Source organism: Nothobranchius furzeri, unplaced genomic scaffold, assembly GCF_043380555.1.
Source record: "Nothobranchius furzeri strain GRZ-AD unplaced genomic scaffold, NfurGRZ-RIMD1 Scf031, whole genome shotgun sequence".
Classification (NCBI taxonomy): Eukaryota; Metazoa; Chordata; class Actinopteri; order Cyprinodontiformes; family Nothobranchiidae; genus Nothobranchius; species Nothobranchius furzeri.
The window spans coordinates 43,817-67,262 of record NW_027223048.1 but is presented as its reverse complement, the minus strand read 5'-3'; the positions used below and the strand labels follow the sequence as shown (position 1 = coordinate 67,262).

The window sequence follows — 23,446 nt, the reverse complement described above, 5'->3', positions numbered from 1 at the left end:
ACAAAACATTCAAATTGTAACAAATTGCCATTTTTATCCATCAAATCTGTCACATATAAAATCTGTTTGTCATACCATTCTTCTTTGAATTTAGTCTTCCTATTAATTACAATGGCTCTATTATTCCACAAGGTGGAGCTATGCGGTGTAAAGTTGTGGCTGAATATCATTTTCCAGTAGAGCAGAATTTGTTTATGGAAGTCAGATAGTTTGATTGGTAATTTATATATTTCAAAGTCACATTTTAACAGGAATTCTAATCCTCCAACCTTTTGGAAAATATATTTTGGTTTGTGGAACCATATAGAATACCATATAGAATGTGTCTGTGAAGGTTCTCAGTCATCCAGGTCATTGTAGTCTAAGGAGCTTTGAAAGAAAAGCGTCTGGACTTAAAGCACCGTCCCTGTTACTCTCTAAATATGTACAGTAAATACAAATACAAATTTATACAATATTACTAAAAGAAGAATTACTAAACAGAGATTTATTCTACAGGATAAGGTGTAAATTGGCCATGGTAAAATTTATAAATAATGTGTTATTGACAAGAACGTACATTGGAAGTTATACAGAACTAAAGAATTTAATGACTTTCTCTCCAACCTCCCAATTAATTTTATAATTTTATTGTTCATTTATTATATTTATTACTTCCTGTTCCAGACTGAAACAATCATCCAGCATTTGGAAAGAGTCCTGTCACTTTCAGGAACTACATCTGTGGATCCTCATTTCATAACAGATGTTATTCTGCCCGAGGTATGTTTATATGACACTTATAAATATAAAAAAACACAACTTACTAGTATTTGTAATGTTTTGTAACACAAGCAGGAAGAAGTTGGATGCTAAAATTACATTTTCACCAACAGAAAATAGTGCCTTCACAATAATAATGTGGTCAAAGATCTGCATAATGTAGATTCTAACTTTTTCCAAATTAATTTGATGTAAAATTGTTTTATAGGCTCTGATTCAGTGGGTGCAGACTACAAATGTCATCTGCCGTTTTCAAGCAGAAGACTTGCTTATGAAGACCAAGCCATTCATTGACAATGAAGGGTATAGTAACATTTGGGTGCTGACTCCTGTTAGGAGCATGTATAATAAGCTGAAATTTTGAAACGCTATGATTTCTCTGACCTCACAGAAAAGCAGAACTGGCCATTAATGATGACACTCCAAAGGTAAAGCACACATAACAAGTATAGTATATAGTACATATGTATATATTTACAGTGAGGGCGGAGGGTGTTTGATGTCCCGGGAATTTTGCAACTTCTACTTCGAAATCAAAGAGGGGTTTTCAGCATACATGCATAAACATTGCATGTATATATATAAATATGTGTGTGTGTGTGTGTGTGTGTGTGTGTGTGTGTGTCTGTCATTTTCACAGGAAAGCGGTATTTTGGCAGACACGCTGGCAGCAGCCGAGTGGGTAAAGGGAACACTGTTCGAGGGAATGGTTAAAGTGCCATCCGTTCTGTCCATGGATGAGGAAGAACAGCAGGAAGTCCTTGAGGCAGTTCAAAGCTGGAACGAGGACCATGATTATGACTCTCCAGCAGAACATTTGACTTTTGCTTTTGAAAATAAAAATGACTATGACAAGTTCTGTTCCTTTATCATAGATGAGAAGAACCTCAAAGTTTTCTCCAGATTTGAGGTACAAGACTAAACAGCATAGGTCTTGGTTTTAATAAAGTTTTATTGTGTTCTAAGTCTTCTTTATTGGAGTCCCTTCACATTACAGAGAGTGATAAATCTATATACACAATACAAAACTTTATTGTTGTAAAATCACAATATCTATTAACAATAAACTACATTCCCAAATCTGTTGTAGTGACAAACAGCCTTTTCACTTCCAAGTTGTTTAAAATGTACTGCAATAACCATTTTAAGCCGGCAGCAGCGCTGGACTGACCATAGGGCATAGCGGGCAACTGCCCGCTGGGCCGACCCTTTCATCTTTTATGGGCCGGTGTCTTTTTTTTTTTTCCTGGCCTCTAGTTGTTGCGGACAACTTGCCCGCGCCGCCCCACGCGACGCCTCGTAAAAGTTGGTGGATTGGCCAATTGGTAATAATACACTCTGGGCTGGACCAATAGCCAGAGGTCTGATGCACCCGCCAGTTGTTTGTGAATCTCAGTAAACAGACAGACGAGCTTTACAAAATGGAGAACAAAAAACGGAAAGGAGGAGCGGAGAAAATTCGACTAAAAAAGAAACTGGCCCTTCAGGCTGATGCTGGCACATGTGTTAAAATCTCACAGTTGTTTGGTAGTGAAGGTTCAAGTAAAATCAATTTAGGAAGTGATGGAGCCTCAGCCCAGCGACAGGTTGGAGAAGAAAAGAGGGAGGAGGAGGAGAAACCCGAGCCGGTGTTGTGCCATAAATTGACTCGCTGCCAAAAAATGATTAGCCACCGCGGGATCGCGCACGGTTAGGTAATTGCATTTCTAGACAAAATTCCCCAGGATTTCGCCCTAAAACTCGGCATATCTAGCAATATGGACATTCAGAAAGCAAAGATAACCACTTCCGGTACTTAAACAGATGTTTATCGCGGATATTAGTGTGCAGTGTTTGTGGCACCCTGCGCGGGAGCACGAGGACGTGCTTGTGGAAAGAGGGAGGAAGATGTAGCTATGTGAGCGTCCTGTCACAATGTCCCGATTGATGATGCGCCCTGGCTACTGGGCTAAGGAGATGCCTCTTTGGCTGACTGGTTAGAGCGTATGTGTTGCCTCCCTAAGATGATGACCAGAGGGGCAACTGGTTTCCTGTTCAATAACGTGTGTCTGTGATAAAGAATAGAAAAAGGGACACACGTTGAGCTGATGTCAGTTTCACAACAGGAAGGTTTATTCTTCTCTCCAATTTTGACAAAACATGAACAAAGGGTGGCTTAAATCCATTTACAACATCAGATTCAAAATGGATCACAATGAACACATTTATTTCACCAAGATAAACAAAACACAATAGGGTACTCTGTACTTTGTTTTAACTACATTTACAACATCATAAAATTAACTCATTTTTAAACATTTTAATTCTTGTTCAGCATTAACTTATTTATGTGAAATGTATTTCCACTGTTCTTATACAATCTACAACTATATAGAGTGCAATGCTCCTTTAATGGCGTTCACTACTACTGTGCAGTCAGCATTGATCAAACAGTTTCCTTATAACACTCTATAAATGTCTTCATCTTAAACCACAAACTTGTTCTTGTAACCACAACATCAACCAGAAGACTAAAACGTAGCATAAAACCAATTTATCAGAGTGCCTACCACCTTAAGAGTTCACAGTCCCGAAGTCTCTCACACTTAGCTTCCCCACACACACTCAGTATCCCACATTAGCCCAGTCCGCTAGCATTAGCATCATTTTACCCGCAGCCTCAACCCACAGTTCAGACACAACTCAGAACAAATCCAATTTCTTTAGCGAGTTGCGCTCAGTACCCACATGAACAACATACTCTGTTTGTAAGGTCTGCAGTATACATTCACTTAAATGCCTTTACTAACCTGTGATAAAGAATAGAAAAAGGGACACACGTTGAGCTGATGTCAGTTTCACAACAGGAAGGTTTATTCTTCCTCTGTGCCCCAAAACGCTACTCGATACCACTGCGCGTAATGCGCCCTCTAGCGGCTGTATGCGGAATAGCATTGTAAACTGACAGGTACACACATACAATCATAACAGTTTTCCCCATCTTATTTCTGATACCAGATTTTACTAGAAAGCTATTTTCAACTCTCTACACTCTCCCCCACTTCAAGGAATGGCTCCTGACATTTGTTTCTTCATGTGTGGACCCATCAGTTTATGGGTGCGAAGTTATTGTGATAGTACGGCTGTGAATAGATGGGGTGAAAGAATGATGGGACGCTGTGTGTCCACATCCAGGGTTGGCTAGCCGAAAGGGTGTTCATATCTGCCCTCCAGTGGCAGTATGATGGCTGACCCAGTACGTTGTACGTGAGTCTTTCCGCTGGTCTCCCCCTCCTTTGTGACCTCCTTACAATGTCATTTTCTCTGTTTTCTCCATCACTTTCCTCCTTGCCTTTTTCTGCTAACTCCTCAGCTTCTACAACATCTTGTTCACCCCCATCTTCTGGCCTGTCAAGTGGGCAGAACTCTCTTGCTGTCGCACGTAGCTTGGGCTCACTGTTAGACTTCTGCTTTGGAATGACAGTTTCCTGTTGCTGAGGTTGCTCCTGTTGAATGGCAGGTCCTTGTTGTTGAGGGTTCACGAGTCTGTAGCAGGGAATCTTGCTCCGGAGGCCGTAGTGGTAGGTATAACTACCTTCCTCATCAGAGCTACTTGTCGCTGTTTCATGGACCTTTCCTACAGGTTGTCTTCGCTGTTTTGCTTTTGTCTTTTCTTCCACAGGAAGTTCTTCCTCGAAAGGTAAGTCGTTCACTGGTAGTAGAAGGTTTCTATGAAGAACCCGCATGGCTTTACTACCTCTCTCTGGCTGTACCTTATAGACGGGTCCATCTCCCAGTCTCTCCACCACGCGATGTACCACTTTCTCCCAATATGCGCGCAGTTTTCCTGGCCCTCCTCTCTCTGACAGATTTTTCACCAGTACTCTGTCACCTGGCTGGAGGGTGGCACCTCTTACATGTCTGTCGTACTGCTTCTTGCTTTTGGCTGAGGACTGCCGGCTGTTATTTGCAGCTATTTGGTAAGCAACTCGCATCCTCTCGGCCCACTTTTGAACGAACGTTTGGTGGTTTTGTGCCTCAGTGTCTTTGCCTTGGTGGAAAAGTAGGTCAACTGGTAGCCGTGGAGCCCTGCCATACAAGAGAAAAAATGGAGAGTACCCTGTTGCGTCATGCCTTGTGCAATTGTAGGCATGCACGATCTGAGGCAGATGATCTTTCCATTCACTCTTTTTCTCTTCTTGTAGGGTGCGCAGCATTTGAAGAAGTGTGCGATTTAACCGCTCCACTGGATTGCACTGAGGATGATAAGGAGTGGTGCGTGAGTGTGCAATTCCTGATAGTTGTTGCAATCTTTGGAACAGGCTGTTTTCAAACTCACGTCCTTGGTCATGATGCAACTTCTCTGGATACCCAAAGCGAGGAATAAAGTCCTGAAATATCTTTTCAGCAGCTGCCTTCCCTGATTTGTTTCTCGTTGGGTATGCCTGCGCAAAGCGCGTGAAGTGATCAACGAGAACAAGGATATACTCATATCCTCCTTTGCTTGGCTCCAAGTGCAAATAGTCAATAGAGACCAACTCAAAAGGTGCACTGGTGGTGAGGGATCCCATTGGAGCTCTCTGCGGGATATTGGGATGCTTCTGTTTAATACACTGGCATTTTTTTGTCACGTATTCTTCCACATCTTGCTGCATGTACGGCCAATAGAACCGTTCTCGGGCCAGATGGATCACCTTTTCAGAACCTACATGCCCCATGTCGTCATGTAAGCTTTTCAGTACTACTGATTTGAGCTGTTCAGGGAGGACCAGTTGTCGGTTTTGGTTTGTTTTTCTGTAAAGTAGTCCATTTTCTACTTCTAACTTGTTCCACTCATAGAGCAGTCTCCTCGTCTGTTTAGACATTGTTTTTTTTTCTTTTTCATTTGGAGTCCAAGCTCTCAGTTTCAAAGAAATAACTTCTTTAATAGCTGGATCTGCCTGCTGTGCAGCGGTGATATCCCTGGGAATGATGTCTGAAACGCTAGTGTGTGGTACAGCATTCCCATCATCACCGTTTAGTTGCAATGCAGCCACCCAGGGAACATCATCGTCTTGCACCAATTTTGTCCCCTGCCACACAGCAGAGACCACCTCCGGTGACACTGTCTCTGTATGGTCATTCATCTGCTGCTGCAGGTTCACGGGATACCTGGACAACATATCGGCATCCGCGTTCCTCTTCCCTGGTCGATACTTAATGTCAAAATGGAAATCTGCCAACTCCCCAACCCATCTATGGCCCACAGCATTCAGTCTTGCGGAACTCAAGATGTAGGTCAAGGGGTTATTATCGGTATAGACCGTGAAAGTTGGTGCATAATACAGGTAATCCCGGAACTTGTCGCAAATAGCCCATTTAAGTGCCAGGAACTCAAGTTTGCCCGAGTGCAGATGATAGTTCTTCTCTGCCGGTGTTAAGGTCCTGGAGCCGTACCCAATGACACGCAGTTTGTTGTTTTGGCGTTGGTATAATACAGCTCCCAGACCTTCGTTTGAAGCGTCTGTGTGTAACACAAAGGGAAGATCGAAGTCTGGGTAGGCCAGGATGGGGGGGTTTGTCAACATGTCCACCAACCTGGACACCACGTTCTGATGTTCAGTAGTCCAGGTGACAGGTGAGCGAGAGGGAAGTTGCCCCTTGTTCCCTTTGGTCACTGGACTTTTCCCCTTAACAGTCTGAGGCTTGATGGCATGACCTATCTCAGCTGGGCTTTGGAGAATTTCAAACAAGGGCCTCGCTAGTCGTGAAAAGTCTTGGATAAAGGACCGGTAGTAGCTGAGAAATCCAAGCAACGTCCGGACTTCTCCCACTGTGCGAGGCTTCTTGTCTTTCAGGGCTAGCACTGCTTCCAAATCCTTTGGATCGAGCTGAATCCCTTCTCCTGACACCACTCGCCCAATATATCGAATTTGTCTCTTAAAGAGCTCACATTTAGCTGGGCGGAGCTTAATGCCGTGTTGTCGCATCTGGTAGAACACTTGTCTTAGATGGTCTACGTGTTCGTCAAACGTTTTGGAATAGCAAAGGACATCATCCAAATACGGCACACAACACTCATCTCTGATGCCCTCTAACACTCCCTCCATGCACCTCTGAAAGGCAGCTGGTGCATTTGTCAGTCCAAAGGGTATTCGTACCCATTCGTAGAGTCCCCAGGGTGTGCTAAAGGCAGTGAGATGTCTTGACTCCTCACTCACAAACCCTTGATGATACGCACTCCCTTGGTCCAAGATGGAGAACCATGAATTGCCCCCTAGGCTGTCCAACAAATCCTGGATCCGTGGGAGTGGATGGCGATCTGGGACAGTTTTGCGGTTAAGCTCACGGAAGTCAACACACAGGCGAAGACTGTTGTCTTTTTTTCGCACACACACTACAGGTGACGAATGGGCGGAAACAGACTTCCTAATCCACCCCCTGTTCAGGAGATTTTGGATATACTCCTTCACCTCCTTAAACAGTGGCCGTGGAATGGAATTGTAGCTTTTTTGGACTGGAGTGTCATCAGTCGTATTGATTTTGAGCTGTAAGCCAGGGACACACCCTATGTCTCCTTCCTCACGAGCAAACACGTCTGATTCCTCATAAAGCATTTGCCGTACCGTGCTCTGGTCAGGCTCAGGCAGGTGATCTAAATCAACATTTGGATGCCATCTTTCCTCCGCACTACCAGCACGGCCATTTTCCTTCCCATTACTTTGTTCTTCACTGGTTGGACTTGTTTGGGTAGCGCACAGAAGGGTGTCATGGTGTGGTTCTCCAGGCCCCTGTATCGTTGGATGGATGTTTACAGGCGTGCTTTCCACCACTTCTTCAATGGATCCTAACACTGCTTTTGGAGGTAAAAAAACCTCATGCCTTGTGGAATTCTGGATTGGTATTCTCACTATTTTTGAGGCGCCAGCCGGCACATCAACAAGCGCAGGAAATAACTCCAACCCATCTGGCATTTGCCAGTCTACATTGGGCTCAAACAACATGACTCCTCCTCCAGGAAAAGCTCTCATGCGGCATTTCACCTGACAGATCTGACTGCGGGGGATTGTGAGTCCCTTCTTTCCAACTCTTAATACTGGACATTCTGACTCTTCCAGGGGTGACTTTGTGTGAACCACTGACACCAGACTTTCAGCATTAATCTTCTGAATTCTCAGAGCTTCTGAAAGGAGACTTACTAAGTGGCCATCGTCTCTTTGATCACCATTCCCTGCAATCATCTCCTGTATCACATTGAAGCCTAGTAGCGGGCTGCTTAACCCTCCGCGACTTACTAGCATGGGAACATAAATAGCAACTGAGCCGTGCCTGCTACTTGTGATCTCAAGAAGAACTTCTATCCACCCTTCAAATGGCACCTCTGTACCATTAGCTGCAGTAACTTTGAGTGGGTGGTCTGAAAATAGGCTTTCTAGTGGCCTAATTGTCACGTTTGGTAAGGCTTTTTGCACCCAAGACTTCTCCACAATACTTACTTGGGCCCCACTATCCAACAACATTTGAAGTTTGACCCCATCAAGATAACAGGTTACCATACATCTACCCCCAATCAGCTGAGCGACACGCTCCCTTTTGGACGCTTGGCACGATCTGGAGGTCTTGGTTGAAGAAGAACTTTTCTCTTTGGAATGCTGCTTCTCTGGGATTGGGGACTCTGCATTCTCCAAGGTCACTGGTGGTCCCCCCCCAGCGACCTCACCCGGTTTCCCGACAGAGTTCCCTTTTGTAAGCAGCCAATAGCTCTGTGTCCCTCTTTTCCACATCGGAAGCAGTGTGAGCAGACGTCGTTTCCTTGGGATACACATTGGTGACATTTCCCTTTAACTTCAGGCTTGGCTGACTGTTTGATGTGGGGAAAAGAGTTGTAAGTGTTTTCGGTCGCCACATTCGCTACTGGTGTGAGGGCTTTCTCCAAACTTTTGGCCAAAGATGACACTTGGGCTGTTAACTCCTGTATCGCATTGCGATTGGCCTGCACCTCTGCCTGCACTTGAGTGGCGTTCTGTTTATCACTGTCCAGCTGGGCTGTGTTGATACTGATTGCTTTTTGTTTGTATACCTGTCCCAACCTGGTTTTCCTCTCAGTGTCCTCCCTCAGTGATCTTGTGATCACCTCAAGTATAAAGTCATCAGTCACATTCATGTCTGAAATATGTGGTTTAAGATCTCGTCTGATGTATGAGCATTTTTCATTCATCCCCTGGTAAAGTGAATGAAGAAACACCCCCTGCACCAGTTTACCATCATATTGAAAGTCTGTACCTTGTTTAGAAGCAAACATTATACGCTGCTTGACCCCCATTAGTCTATACATAAACTGTTGTGGGCTTTCTTTGTCATTTTGCTTTGCGTTACTTAGTTCCTGGAACAATTCAGTGCTGCTTTTATCCCTAAGATGTGCTTTAAGGAACCTTGTTAACTCAGCAAGAGTCAGGGTGTCTTTGGTCATGAGCATATCTTTAAAGGTACCAGGCTTAATTACCTTGAGCACGGTTCTGACAACCTCAGTTTCTGAGAACCCCTCAGCTAGACCTTCATCAATTTGTTTACATAGACAGTTAAAACTCAAATCAGAAGCTGAGTCTGAGATTTGACCACCATGTATCTTAAACTCTCTATGTGGTAACAATGCCGCAACATCTGTCAATTTCACTAAACCAGTTACAGGATCAGCAATCACTGATGTTGAGACTCTCTTATTCATTACTGATGCCACTACTGCTGGTTCAGTCTCTGGTACAGCCACAGCATCCCCTTCATCAGAAGCTTGACCACGTTCAACAGTTACCTGGGATGCTTGCAGGTCATCAATGAGGTCACGAAATGCAAGCAGACGAGACATGCCCTGATCTTCGAGGCTCTTCAGTCGTTTACTTCTCAGAAAGTCAACGATAAAGTCAAAGAGCTCCACCTCGGTTGCATCCTCACCGGGAGCATCTTCCACCTCTTCTTCTTGACACCATACTGCAAGTTTATGTAGCAGGTCCCTGTTAGCGGCTCTGGTCAGCTGATGAAGCTGGTTCTGGATCTCCCACTGTAGGTCATGTAGAGTGGCCATGTCTGGATACCTGGCGTCAACCGTCACTACTGTTGTGCATCAGAAGGATATGGATCCCGCGATTCTTGGCTGATTAGCACCTGATCACCATGGTGCTAATCCCGGACGAGCCCCCAGAATTGTTGCCTCCCTAAGATGATGACCAGAGGGGCAACTGGTTTCCTGTTCAATAACGTGTGTCTGTGATAAAGAATAGAAAAAGGGACACACGTTGAGCTGATGTCAGTTTCACAACAGGAAGGTTTATTCTTCTCTCCAATTTTGACAAAACATGAACAAAGGGTGGCTTAAATCCATTTACAACATCAGATTCAAAATGGATCACAATGAACACATTTATTTCACCAAGATAAACAAAACACAATAGGGTACTCTGTACTTTGTTTTAACTACATTTACAACATCATAAAATTAACTCATTTTTAAACATTTTAATTCTTGTTCAGCATTAACTTATTTATGTGAAATGTATTTCCACTGTTCTTATACAATCTACAACTATATAGAGTGCAATGCTCCTTTAATGGCGTTCACTACTACTGTGCAGTCAGCATTGATCAAACAGTTTCCTTATAACTAGAGCTGAAACAACTAATCGATTTAATCGATTATAATCGATTATTAAAATAGTTAACAACTTTTTTAGTCATCGATTAGTTGTTTAATAATCATATTTTACCGCATAAAGTCTATTTTTACCACAATCTGACATCGGTTACAAGCTGTTAAATTTGCCGCCAGTGTGTGGCAGTAATGAGCCACTGATCTACCAGTGGAGCCGTAGAAGAAGAAATGAGCCAATGAGTGCCCTCGGTTTTCATGACGTATCACGTTACTGACGCTCATCTTGCTGTGAGAGATGGCGGAACAAGAAGAAATACGGAAGAAAAATAGAAGCGACAAAATTTTAGAGAAACCCCGGACAAAAACCTCACGAGTATGGGAGCACTTCACTAGATGCATTGAAAAGGCAAAATATGCAAAAACCATTAGCATGGCACGGAAGCACGACGTCCCTAAGTGAACATTTGAGACGAAAACGTGGGGGCTGAGGAAGAGCACCGCGGTCAAGTGAGCCGTCATTTGGAAGAGCCAGCCCGGTAAGTAACAGAAAATAAACAAGCTGGACTTAGTGTTTTAGCTGAGTTCGTTATAGTGGATGTTAAACATGTTTTTTTGCCGCGTCAGTCTACGGTGTTCTACTTCTGATTGACTAGATGCAATCGTGAATCTCCTCCGTGTTGTGAATCATGCGCTTGCCAAATTTAGCACGTCTGTTTATAAGAATGTTCTAGTTAAGAGAAAAACGGCACAAACCCATAACTATGTTCCTCATTCAAAAAAGGACAACTCCGCGGTGAAAAATATACAGACGAGCTGTGTCCAGGTGAATATAACGCGGCATAGTTGTACGCTTTCAATTTTTAAATACAGGAGAAATTCAGAAAAAGTCATTTTTTTTACTATTAAAAGGCTGTTTTACTATCTAACGGTGTAAAACGCCTCACAACACATTTTTATCATGTTTCTTAAACAGTATTACACAAAATAATCATTTTTCACATTTTTCTAGCTAATTTAAACACTCCCGACTCAAAGTAAAAACCTCATGAGCTTCTTACTTAGAGCTTTTTAATAGTAAAAAAATTAGACTTTTTTTCTGAATATCTCCTGTTGCGGGCTATTTTGTAGAACGTAACCCTCAAAATAAATGATCACTGTATATTGTTAATTAATTCAAATAATATAATATTGATTTAGTGTTGTAGTGTGTGTGCTGCTTTATTTTATATGTGTACTTATTTCAGTCTATTTGTGTTTCTTATGCAGAAAAAAAACAAGCAACGATGGACAACTACATGGGGAAAGAGACACTCACCCCCCAGCAATTCATACCACTTACAAACTCTATTCTAAACATGCTGGTAAAAGACATGAGGCCACTATCCATGGTGGAAGGAGCAGGCTTCCAGCTAATGCTAAAAAATTATTCTGGACTGATATTTTGCACTGTTTAGCTCATTTTATACTGCTGACTGTGTTCATGTGCAATAAAATAGATTGCAGTCAACTGCACAATTCTCTTATGTTTTTTTTTCTTAACTGAAATGCATCCATCACTTGTATAGGTTAAATAGCTAAACAATAACAAACCGATTAATCGATTAATCGAAAAAATAATCGACAGATTAATCGATTATGAAAATAATCGTTAGTTGCAGCCCTACTTATAACACTCTATAAATGTCTTCATCTTAAACCACAAACTTGTTCTTGTAACCACAACATCAACCAGAAGACTAAAACGTAGCATAAAACCAATTTATCAGAGTGCCTACCACCTTAAGAGTTCACAGTCCCGAAGTCTCTCACACTTAGCTTCCCCACACACACTCAGTATCCCACATTAGTCCAGTCCGCTAGCATTAGCATCATTTTACCCGCAGCCTCAACCCACAGTTCAGACACAACTCAGAACAAATCCAATTTCTTTAGCGAGTTGCGCTCAGTACCCACATGAACAACATACTCTGTTTGTAAGGTCTGCAGTATACATTCACTTAAATGCCTTTACTAACCTGTGATAAAGAATAGAAAAAGGGACACACGTTGAGCTGATGTCAGTTTCACAACAGGAAGGTTTATTCTTCCTCTGTGCCCCAAAACGCTACTCGATACCACTGCGCGTAATGCGCCCTCTAGCGGCTGTATGCGGAATAGCATTGTAAACTGACAGGTACACACATACAATCATAACAGTTTTCCCCATCTTATTTCTGATACCAGATTTTACTAGAAAGCTATTTTCAACTCTCTACATATGACTCTCGCCCGGGAGTCTGGGGAACGAATCCCGCCCGGGCACTCCTTTCTGCACCTTGCCACATTAGTTTTTCCAGTTCGGAAGTTGTTTTAAGTGTTGCTATTTGTCTTAAACGTTCACAATGAGGATATATTAATCCTTTTTGCAATATTTGCGATTGAAAGATGGTTTGTGCCACAAACTTTGTGGTAAGAACTGGCTTTCTTTATGTTACAGCCTTGATACTAAAAAAATAAATAAACAATGTAAAATGGCACCCTGTATTGAATGTAAACGTTGTATAAATGGAAATAAACAATTCTCCAACGATTTAATTTTTCCCCCTTCCTTTCTTTAGTCCACTTGACATGGAGCCACAGTTAACTAGTTTGGGGCACATTTTTACTTGAAAAAAAGTATTTAAAATGATCAAGCTTTGGCTTTAATGACACTGTGTAGGTTGCTATCTATACATTACGTTGCTCTATTTAAAAGTAACAAGATAAAAGCACTTCAGCACATAAAATTAAGATTGTCACTTGCCAAATAGACTACACCCTCCCGTTTACCTATAAGAAATGCCTCAAAATATCTTTAAATTCTTTATTGATGATTTAATTGTAGACAACTAAAATGGCATTTTACTTGCCAAAAAGTGATTGAATCGCTAAGATTTTCATGGAGGCTAAAATTGACCAAATAAGGGTTTTATGTATTATCTGTTGATGTTACTGTACTCATACTGCCTACTGTATCATCAAAAACACCCCAAAAATGGCAAAAAAAGAAAAAAAAAGAAGATAATTTCCCTTGCCAAAAATTGATTACAGTGTCCTGGTCACGTGTAAAGGGTTACATTTACCTAAATATTACTTTATTTATTATCTCTTGATGTTATTAGTGCCATCACAGGACGCTGGGTGTCTTTCACATTCATAAACACTTCAAAAATGGCAACAAATGATCATTTCCCTTGCCAAAAATTGATTACAGTGTCCTGGTCACGTGTAAAGGGTTAAATTGACCTAAATATTACCTTATTTATTATCTCTTGATGTTATTAGTGCCATCACAGGATGCTGGGTGTCTTCCACATTCATAAACACCTAAAAAATGGCAACAAATGATAATTTCCCTTGCCAAAAATTGATCACAGAGTCCTGGTCACCCATAAAGGCTTAAATTGGCATAAATATTACTTCATTTATTATGATGTTGGGTGTGTTCCACAATCATATTCGAATAAACATGAAAATATTCTGTCCGAATATCTGTTTCTTGTTATAAATATAACAGCATGAAGGATTTACAGTTAAAATAGGAGAAACACGTGACTCCCCAGGAAGGGTCGTAACACCACTCGCCTCATGCACATAAGTGAACAAATCAAAGCAGCATGGAGACACTCCGTCTCCAACCACCTCTCAGGCAGCAGCCTGCACTCCCAAGTTCTATACGTCACCAGAACATAAACAACCGCAACACAATAAAAGCAGTGTTATACAAAATGGAAGGCCTGTAGTGTTTATTCTCTTACAGTAACAACTTATCAACTTTTTGGAGGAATTTATTTGAGAATTTTTTGGTTTTTATTAATTGTGCAATAGAAAAGTAATCACTAGATTAATCATCTAAATAGTCATTAGAATAGTCGACTATTCAATAAAATAATCGTCAGAATAATCATTTAAAAAATAATCAGTTACCCCCAACCCTACTTTTTAGAATACCAGGATAGGAAGGATGGTGTAGGTTTACGTTTATTAGATTGATACATAAATACTACCAATAAGAAAGTGTACGTTGGTGTGTGTCAGAAACAGCGTAAGGCTTAATGTCTTTTCCAAAAAAAACAGGTGATGGGCCGGTCTCCAGTCAAAATGCCCGGGCTGAATTTTTGTCCCAGTCCAGCCCTGGCCGGACCGGACCCTCTGGAGACAGAAACCCGACACACAAGACGGCCACAGCGTTGACGCATGCGCAGCAGTACAATTGTAATCGTCTGCACGCACGGAAGCGCAGGTGGCGTGATGACGTCACAAAGCCTTTATGACTGACGCTGGCAGCATGGACATATACATAAAGGTCTGCAGTCAGTGGTCAGTCAGTATCAGACTTGCTTTGAAGAAGGTGGTTGGACGGATTGTTGCTCTCAGAAAACTTATTGGTTTTGTGTAAACAACATCTTTTAACAGCTTCCTTCAGAGAAATCTGGTGCATTTGGTGAATATTTATAGCTAAATTATTCACTGCTCAGAAATCCTAGAGTGCAAAATGGTCTTTGTTCTGTCAAACAGCCAACCAGCTTTCCAGTCAGGGCTAAGGTCCTCTGAGCTACAGTCGCTTCACAAACGACGCAGACATGAACTTCTGGCTAGCTACAGAGGAACTAGCTTTGCAGAAACACAAAACCTGTGTCTGTCTGCATCAGAACCTGACAAGTCTCGTCAGATTCAGTCCTTTGAGGAACCAAGTGTCCTTTTCAAGACAGCCGCGTCTGTGGACACCAGTGGAGGTTTAACATCCATCTCCAGCAAAAACTCTTCTGTTTTACGGGCTAATCGACAAGACCAAAGATATAAAACGCTGGCAAGGTACCGAGGAATTTCCGTAGTGGAGAAAAGACAGACGTCCTCTGTCGAACTCCAGGATACTCCTCGCATTCAGCTGTTGGGGAAAAGAAAGCGTTTGAGTGACGGAGGTCACGAGAACTCTGACTTCCCCAGCGCTGCTAAAAGGCTGCGGCTGTCAGAAGGCACACCTCAGCATAAACGTCCCACTATGATCCGTCTCAAAGGTCGTAGGAAAGGGACGGATTCAGGACCCAAAAATGTCTCCGAACCCCCAAAAACTGCATCTACCATCAAGTCTGAGCAGCCTCGAACTCCATTAATCTGGATTATTGGATCCAGTTACATCAGACGGGGTGAAGAGGCGGCTCAACGGCAGTTTGGGACAAACTTTGGACTCAGAGCTAAGGTCCAATGGTTTGGCAAAGGAGGCATGCGCTGGGGCGGTGTCCTTCCCAGGTTTTACTCCGAGGCTCCCACACACGGTCCTCCAGATATTCTGGTCGTCCACGCCGGAGGAAACGATCTGGGTCTCGTTTCCCCGGTGGAACTGGCTTCTCAGATCCAAAAGGATTTGTCCCACCTCCATAAGGACTTTCCGGAAATGAGAATAGCCTTTTCCGCCATCAACGAACGGCAGTCGTGGTGATACGGGCGACCAGGAAGAATTAACAGCAACAGAAAACAGGTTAATTCTTTACTGAGGAGGGCCGTTAGGAGCTTTGGGGGCCTGGTCATCGAGCATCCTGAGCTCAGGTTCTTCAACAACACCCTTTTTCTCCCAGACAGAGTGCATTTCAGTAAGAGAGGAAACAGCTTGTTTCTGGGCAGCATTCACTCTGTTCTGGAGAAGATTCTGGCTCAGAGGTGTAACACCTAAATCTGTTACGCGTTAAAAAGATAACAGCAGACAGAAAAGGGCAAATGGACGAGCTTCTCGTCCAGCACCAAAAAAAAAAAAAAAAAAAAAAATCCAACTAACTCTGCCAGAGTTTCCCTTTTGGGTCACTTCTGCCGGTCCCAAGCCCGGATTAAAGAGGAGGGGTTGGATTATAACACAGAACTAAATCCACAGTAGAGGCATTTTACTCTTAAGAAATAAAATGAAGGCAGGTTATGACATATACAAATATATTTAGTAAACATTTATAGTTTCTAATCAAACACGTCAAATATAAAATTATTTATTATACAATACAGTACAAACTAGGAATGGGACGATCTACCTAAACTCACGATACGATGCACCTCGATATGTCTGAGGCACGAAACGATACGTCACGATACGATATCAGATAAGAAAAAAAAGGAAAAAAATATTACTGTATAATAACAACTTGTTTATTTATTTTCCAGTTGCACACAGGGAAACACAAGGCCTAACAGGCCAAACACAAACAGGAACACCCTTAGTGCTGCTGTAGGCCTTGGTTATCTTATCTCAGGACTGGTTCTTCTTCAAAAAAACTAACATATCAACATGTTCTGGTGTAATCAGTGATCTCTGAGCAGACACAATGTCTCCTGCTGTGGAAAAGACGCTCACTGGGCACTGATGTAGCAGGAATGCAAAGGTAGGCTTTGGCAAGGGAGGCAAATATGGGGTAAGCATAAGCATTAACTTTCCACCACTCAAGTGGACTTCTGTTGAGTGGGATGGGAATCCCACTCCTGTAGGAGAGTATCTCCATTTCAATCCCTCTGCTGGTCTGCACTGTCTCAACAGTAGTGTAGGAGCTCCCAAGGAGATCTTCCAACGCTGTCTTCTTTGGTGGGGGAGGCTGTGTTGCATCCTGCATCTGCCTTTCTCCTTCTACTGGCTCTTCCTGGCTCTGCTCTGCTCCCTGTGCTGCCTCAACCATGACCCTGGCCTGCTCTGCTGCTGCCTCTGATGTTGAAGCACTGGCCCTAGTGGTTCTTTCATCAGTGTAACTGGTCTGAAAATAAATAAAATAGAAAAACTAGTTAAACATTTCTGTCCTTCACTCTCATTCACTCTCTCTCTGAAGGACTAATAAACAAACATGAGAAATAAGTTTTCAGACTCTGGCCTGCACATACATACAGTTACACACATGCAGCAGGAAACCTCTTTTTCCCCAATAAAAGTTAGCCTACCTGGTTGCGCTGCTCATGAAGTGCTGAAGCTTTTTCACATATTCGGGCATAGATGGACTCACGTTGTTCATCATTCAGATGGGACAGGCTTCTGAATCGTGGGTCAAGCGCTGTGCACTCCTGCAGCACATCATTACAGTCCCCGGTGCATCGGTCCGAGATGTCGACCCTTACCAAAAAGAAGTACACTGAAGTATACTTGAAGTATACTAAAAATGAATACAGTATATTTCCAAGTTTACTTTCAGTGTACTTATCAGAAGTATAGTTATCCGAGTACAATTTTTAAATACTACTAAGTATACTTTAATACATACTTACATTAAAGTTTACTTACATTTAGACTATACTTGTACTTGACTCTATCAGAAGTATATTTCACCAAGTAATGTATAAGTATACTTAATATATATATATATACTTATATAATATAATAAATATTTAAGTATATATATATAATATATATATACTTATATATATAATATATAAGTATATATATATATATATATATATATATTATATATATATATATATACTTATATATTATATATAAGTATATATATATACACTTATATATATATATAAGTATATATATAAGTGTATATATATGTACTTATATATATAATATATATATAAGTATATATATATATATATATATACATATAAGTATATATATATATACATATAAGTATATATATATATATATATATATATATATATATATATATATATATATATATATATATATATATATATATATACATATATATATTTGGAACTTTTTATTTTTGAATTAGAACAACAACATTTACATGGAGATGCATTTGAGTTTCTTCTTCCCTTCTCCAGGGCAGTGTTTCCCTGAACAAAGTTTGAATTTCCTTGTGGCCATAAGATCTATCCAACTTAACCAAATCACCAATCAGTACATATAGTTCTGACAAGCATTCTCTGTATTCATCTTATCTGCTCTCTACTACATTCTACATTTTACTTTGATCTAGCTAAATAACTCACCCAAAGACAAAAATACATAAATAAAAAAATATATAAATTAATAATAATAATTTTCACATGAGAGTACTATCTTTCTAACATTTGTTTTATTGGTTCCCAAATTTTTTCAAATTTCCCTAGTCCCAGTCATAGTCTTGCATTAATTTGTTCCATTTTGTAGACCTGTCTAACTCTGTCTCTCCACTGTGCCACCCTTGGGGGTTCTGTGTCCAGCCATAAAACTGTAATACACTTCTTGGCAGTCATAAGCAGAATTCTGATTACGTATGTCTCCATTATGTGTGTATGATTTTTGGTACAGCATTCCCAGTACAAACCATTTTAACTTAAATTGTAATTTCACCTTCAAGGTTCTTTCAATTTCTCCCTAACACCTTCCCAGAATGGTATGAATTTAGGGCAGTCCAAAAGTATATGTGAAAAGTCTCCCACTAGCCCGCATTTTCTCCAACATAAATTTGAAACATTACTATTTAGACATGATAAGTGGAGTTTTAAAGCATGCATCTTCACCTTCCATTCAAATTCCCTCCAAGACGGACTATTAGTTAATGGCCTGCTTCAAGTGTTTCCTCCCATTCCTCATCTGTTATCATTATGTTCACTTCCAGTTCCCATTTTTCTTTAATATCTATATTCTTAACAATCAAATCCTGTTGTAAAGCTTTATATATTTTGAAATCAGTCCTTTTTGACATGTCCTTTCTGTTTAACATAATCACTTCCTCCATATTAAGTTTATCCTTGCTTGAAACTTTGCCTTATTTTGAAATAACTACTCTGTCTGTCTGTCCTAAATAACATATTAAGCATGAAATTACGAATTATTGTGAAATTACACGCACAGGAAGTGCTTTTATTTTGTAGCATTTGCTCAGTCAGCTCTCGAAGCTTCTCAGCAGACGGAGAAGAAGAGCGAGGGTCGGAGGTGCATTAACCGTTGGAGGTCGCGCTTCTGTTCTGCATCTGCACTTGACAGTCACTGGTTCTGCACCACTGAGCTAAATGTAAGTAGCCGCCATAAAAGTTGCTTAAATGTTGTAAATGTTTTTAAGACGGACATGGTGAGTAATGTTGGCCACGTAGCAAGCTAATATGCTAAGTCATTGCATGAGTTAGCTGTGTTATTAACTTTGTGTGCGACTAAAGTCCGTTTATTAAATTAAATGAGCAGCGCTATCTCATTATTAAAGGTTAGTATTACTTTAGATACTTTTTTATTAGACTTCTAGAGACTTATTCCCTCCATTTTTGTCCCCTCCATCATAATTTTTTAAACGTGACGTTCTGAGAAAAAAATAAAAGCGGGAGCTCAGCGCCACCAAGTCAAACTTAAACGTCCACTTATTAAAAGTAAATGAGCAGTGGTCTCTTGTACAGCGATGAAAAAATCAGTCTGTGTTGTAAACTATTTCCCCATAGCACCCGTGCGATAGCTTTGCAAGCAGCCTGGTTTTTTAACCGTAGATGAGGACCCTGGTTTTTTAACCGTAGATGAGGATTGTGACCGCAAGAGACAAAGCGGTGCTGTATCTCATGCTATGTTCCCTCCTTCCCTCCATTTTTGTCCCCTCCATAGTTTTTTTAAAACGTGATGTTCTGAGGACAAAAAAAAAAACCGGTAAGTTCAGTTAGCTCGCGGGAGTTTGTCAGTTTTTGTGAAAAGTTTTATTTAATACACGCATAGACATACAAATTTTGTTAATGTTTTTATCATCAAATTAAATAGTGCTCAGTTGCACATATCTTGAACCGCAGAACGCTGTTTCTATTAATTTCACAGTATTTTAGTGTTGTAATTTTGTCCTTACTGTACACTGTTACTCCAGATTCTTTTCTTTAATGTTATGTTTTTAGCTTTGTGTGGATAAGTCAAATTACACTTGAATCTCCTCACACACACACACACACACACACACACACACACACACACATATATATATATATATATATATATATATATATATATATATATATATATAATTTAGATGATTTAGCTTCATATATAGTGGAGGACTGCCTAAATTTTGCAGACTAACACAGATCTACCTTGTGATTCACAATGTTTGTTTTCTCTACTGATTATGCTTCCTGGTGTAGATGTGCATTCCTATGAGCTGTCAGCCACACCGGGAAGCCTGTCTATGAATCTGCAGTCAGACTTCAATGATCCAACCCCACTCTCTGCACACAAGATTGATGGCATGCTGCTGTTGACCCCCAAGAGGTTCATACAAGTGAGACCACTGGTGAGTAATTCTCACAATCTGCATTTTTGATGGCGCATCCTAAATAACATGACTATATATGTATGTATGTATATATGTATACAGATTAGGGCTGTCGCGGTTGAGGAATTCCCCCTGCGGTGAGTCAGGGCAGCTCAATATTGCGGTATGCGATATTATTGCACCCCGTTTTTATTTATGTACTTAGCAAATTTGTTTGTTGATTACTAAACTCATGTCAATATTTCCTTTGAAACATTGTGCTTACACATTTAAAAAAATGTTAGAAAAAATACATGGCCATTTTTAACACTTTATTGAATGCAGATCGAAGGGCAGTTACGGCATTTTCTGACTGAACTTAAAAACAACATTCAGCAGGTTTAACTTTGAAATGCAAATTTGGCTGCAACATATAACAGAAATAAAAAAGTGCCCGTTTTGTTTTGTAGTTTAAAATAAAGTATACAAAATGAGATGTCCTAGGCACTGTCATTTCACTTTCACACACAAGAATAACTTATAACTCGGTCATGTCCTTGTTACGCGCAAGGAAAACCAGCATGTTAACCTTATGCGGTTTGAGAGAGGATCTGAGAGGGGTGACAACATTTCCAGCGACACTAAAAACCCTCTCGGATGGTGCGCTTGTTGCGCAAATACACATGTACTTACGTGCGACTTTGGAGAGCAATAGAAATCTCCCATGTTTGTTGCGCCACCATGTCAGTGTCATGCTGTGGGTAAGTGCTTTCACCCAGGACATGAAGAATCACGACAGAACAAGGGAATAACAATACAAGTGTTTTAATTACAAAGATAATAGAAATAAGGAGAAACTTAGAACTAAGGACGCTGCGTCTGAAAACACAGGAACGGGACGGGACCGGAATGATCAGAGACCAGAAGCTGCGCGGAGGCGGACTGGGAGAGGTTGGAGTGGTGAGGATGGTGCAGAGCGTGGACAGGCAGGCGGGCGAGGAGTTCGAAGACCTGAGGATCCTTGAGCGGCGAGACGGGAAGAAACAACTCCAGACCAGGTAGGTGATTCAGATCAGGAAACTGGAACAGGATAAATAAGCTCATTAGCTTAGTACGTATGATCAGGAAAGGTAACAAGGCTAGAATCTACCCATGTGAGAGTATCGACTGGCGCTGGAGTTGAGTCCCATCGCTCCTTAAATCCCTCTGGCTCCGATTAGTGGAACTCCGAACAGGTGTGATGAGTACCACGCCCACCTGTAACACAGCTCTGACCAAAACTCACAGCAGAGGGAGGCAAACCGTGACAGTCAGAGGGTTTTCATTAGGGTCAATGGGTTCCTCCTGCAGGTAGCGAGTGAGCTCCAGCTCGGCTCTAACTCTCTTCGGGACGGTTACAGATGACGTGCTTGTCTGTGACTTCAGCAGGTCTCCAAGCGTTTTTTTCTTTGCCGCTGGTGGCAGCACTGCCTGCTCCAAGGTCTCTGGCTGGGCTGCAGCTGACGCACTGACACCGCTCCCTCCATCTTCCATGTGTACTATCTCCTCGATCAGCACGGACTTTACCTCTCAGCATGCGCTGTCGCGAGATTTAATCAAGTGCGGTAATGGCGGTGGCACGTCCTGCAGCGCGGTGGGTTTCTTAATATCGCGATATTTTCTTCTTGCGGTTACCGCGACAGCCCTAATACAGATTTGTCTTTTAAAACTGGTGAATATACAATTTACAGGTAATGCCTTTATGCTATGAGTATTAGAACCACTGATGGAAAAAAAATGTAGAATTCTGAGAAAATAAGTCATAAATCTGAGTTTAATCTCAGAGTTCTGACTGGTACCTAAAACAAAAAAAAAAGGGAAATTGGGGAAGATTATGAGGGGGGATCAGAATTCTGACTTAAATCTTAAAATTCAGGCTTTTTTTTTTTTTGTTCGTTTGTTTTGATTTTTTTTAACAAAAAAAATTCCTAAATAGTTTTTTGTTTGTTTGGTTTTAGGTTCATGAAAAAAGTCAGAATTCTGACTTTAATCCCAGAATTTTGAAATTATCTGACGTTTTTTCTCATTTCTTTTCTTTTTCTTCAGTGACTCTAATACTCTTAGGCAATAAGGCAGTATTAGGGCCACTGAAGGAAACAATTGAATACTGAGATAAATGTCAGAGTTCTGACTTTATTTATTTTCAGAATTTTTTCTTCTTCAGTTGCCCTAATACCCCTCCGTATTATGTAATGTTAAACAATTCAAATTAACTTTTGAATTCAGCAGTTTATTATTGGATTTAGATGCAGATATCACTGTCTTGGAAAATTGGTCAGAGCAGTTTGGCATTGAGTTTGATTAGTAAACTTGACAGTATTTACACTCTTAATAATCTTCTTAGGAATTACATGATGTCCACACAAGGCGTACCACTGTTCTCCATGCCCTTCCTGTCTGTCTACGTGAGGAAACCTCAGGATTTTTGAGGACATGTGTGGTAAGTCCCAGTATTGTAAATTTGAACAAATCATTCTATTTATTTATGCATAAAGACAACACAAGGACAACGCACATGAACATTTTGGAAAATGTGCCATTGTTTCAACTACAAACCTTTGGCAAGATGTTTAGAATAGAATAGAATAGAATAGAATAATCCTTTAATAGTCCCACAAGGGGAAATTTGGTTGTGTCAGCAGCAACATCACACATATACAAACAATGCAGGACACAAAACAGAAGTACAATTATTACATATTTACATCATGGACAATAGTTACCAGAGCAGAGTACAATACAGTTGTTTATATAAGCGTACACATAATGTGTAAGCATAACAGGATACTGAAGATGTTAAAATAGTTTTAAAAGTTTAAGATGATTAAAAGAGTGCAGATTGTTTATTTTTACCCGTTCATTAAAAAGTAGACATGTAACCTTCAATAAA

At 40.9% G+C, this 23,446-nt stretch overlaps 1 protein-coding gene across 1 annotated transcript; it reads left to right on the top strand.

Annotated features, from left to right (window-relative positions):
• Positions 1-9,712: 9,712 nt before the first annotated feature.
• LOC139064479 (uncharacterized) lies at positions 9,713-15,998 on the top strand. The gene is made up of 2 exons (XM_070547802.1): positions 9,713-10,899; positions 11,630-15,998. Exon 2 carries the CDS (start codon positions 14,877-14,879, stop codon positions 15,819-15,821), a length of 945 nt encoding a protein of 314 aa, XP_070403903.1. The 5' UTR covers positions 9,713-10,899; positions 11,630-14,876; the 3' UTR covers positions 15,822-15,998.
• The last annotated feature ends 7,448 nt before the right edge of the window (positions 15,999-23,446 follow it).

What these genes read in the sequence shown, in the direction of transcription:
- LOC139064479 (XM_070547802.1), top strand. Translation starts at nt 14,877, where the DNA reads ATGGTCTTTGTTCTGTCAAACAGCCAACCAGCTTTCCAGTCAGGGCTA.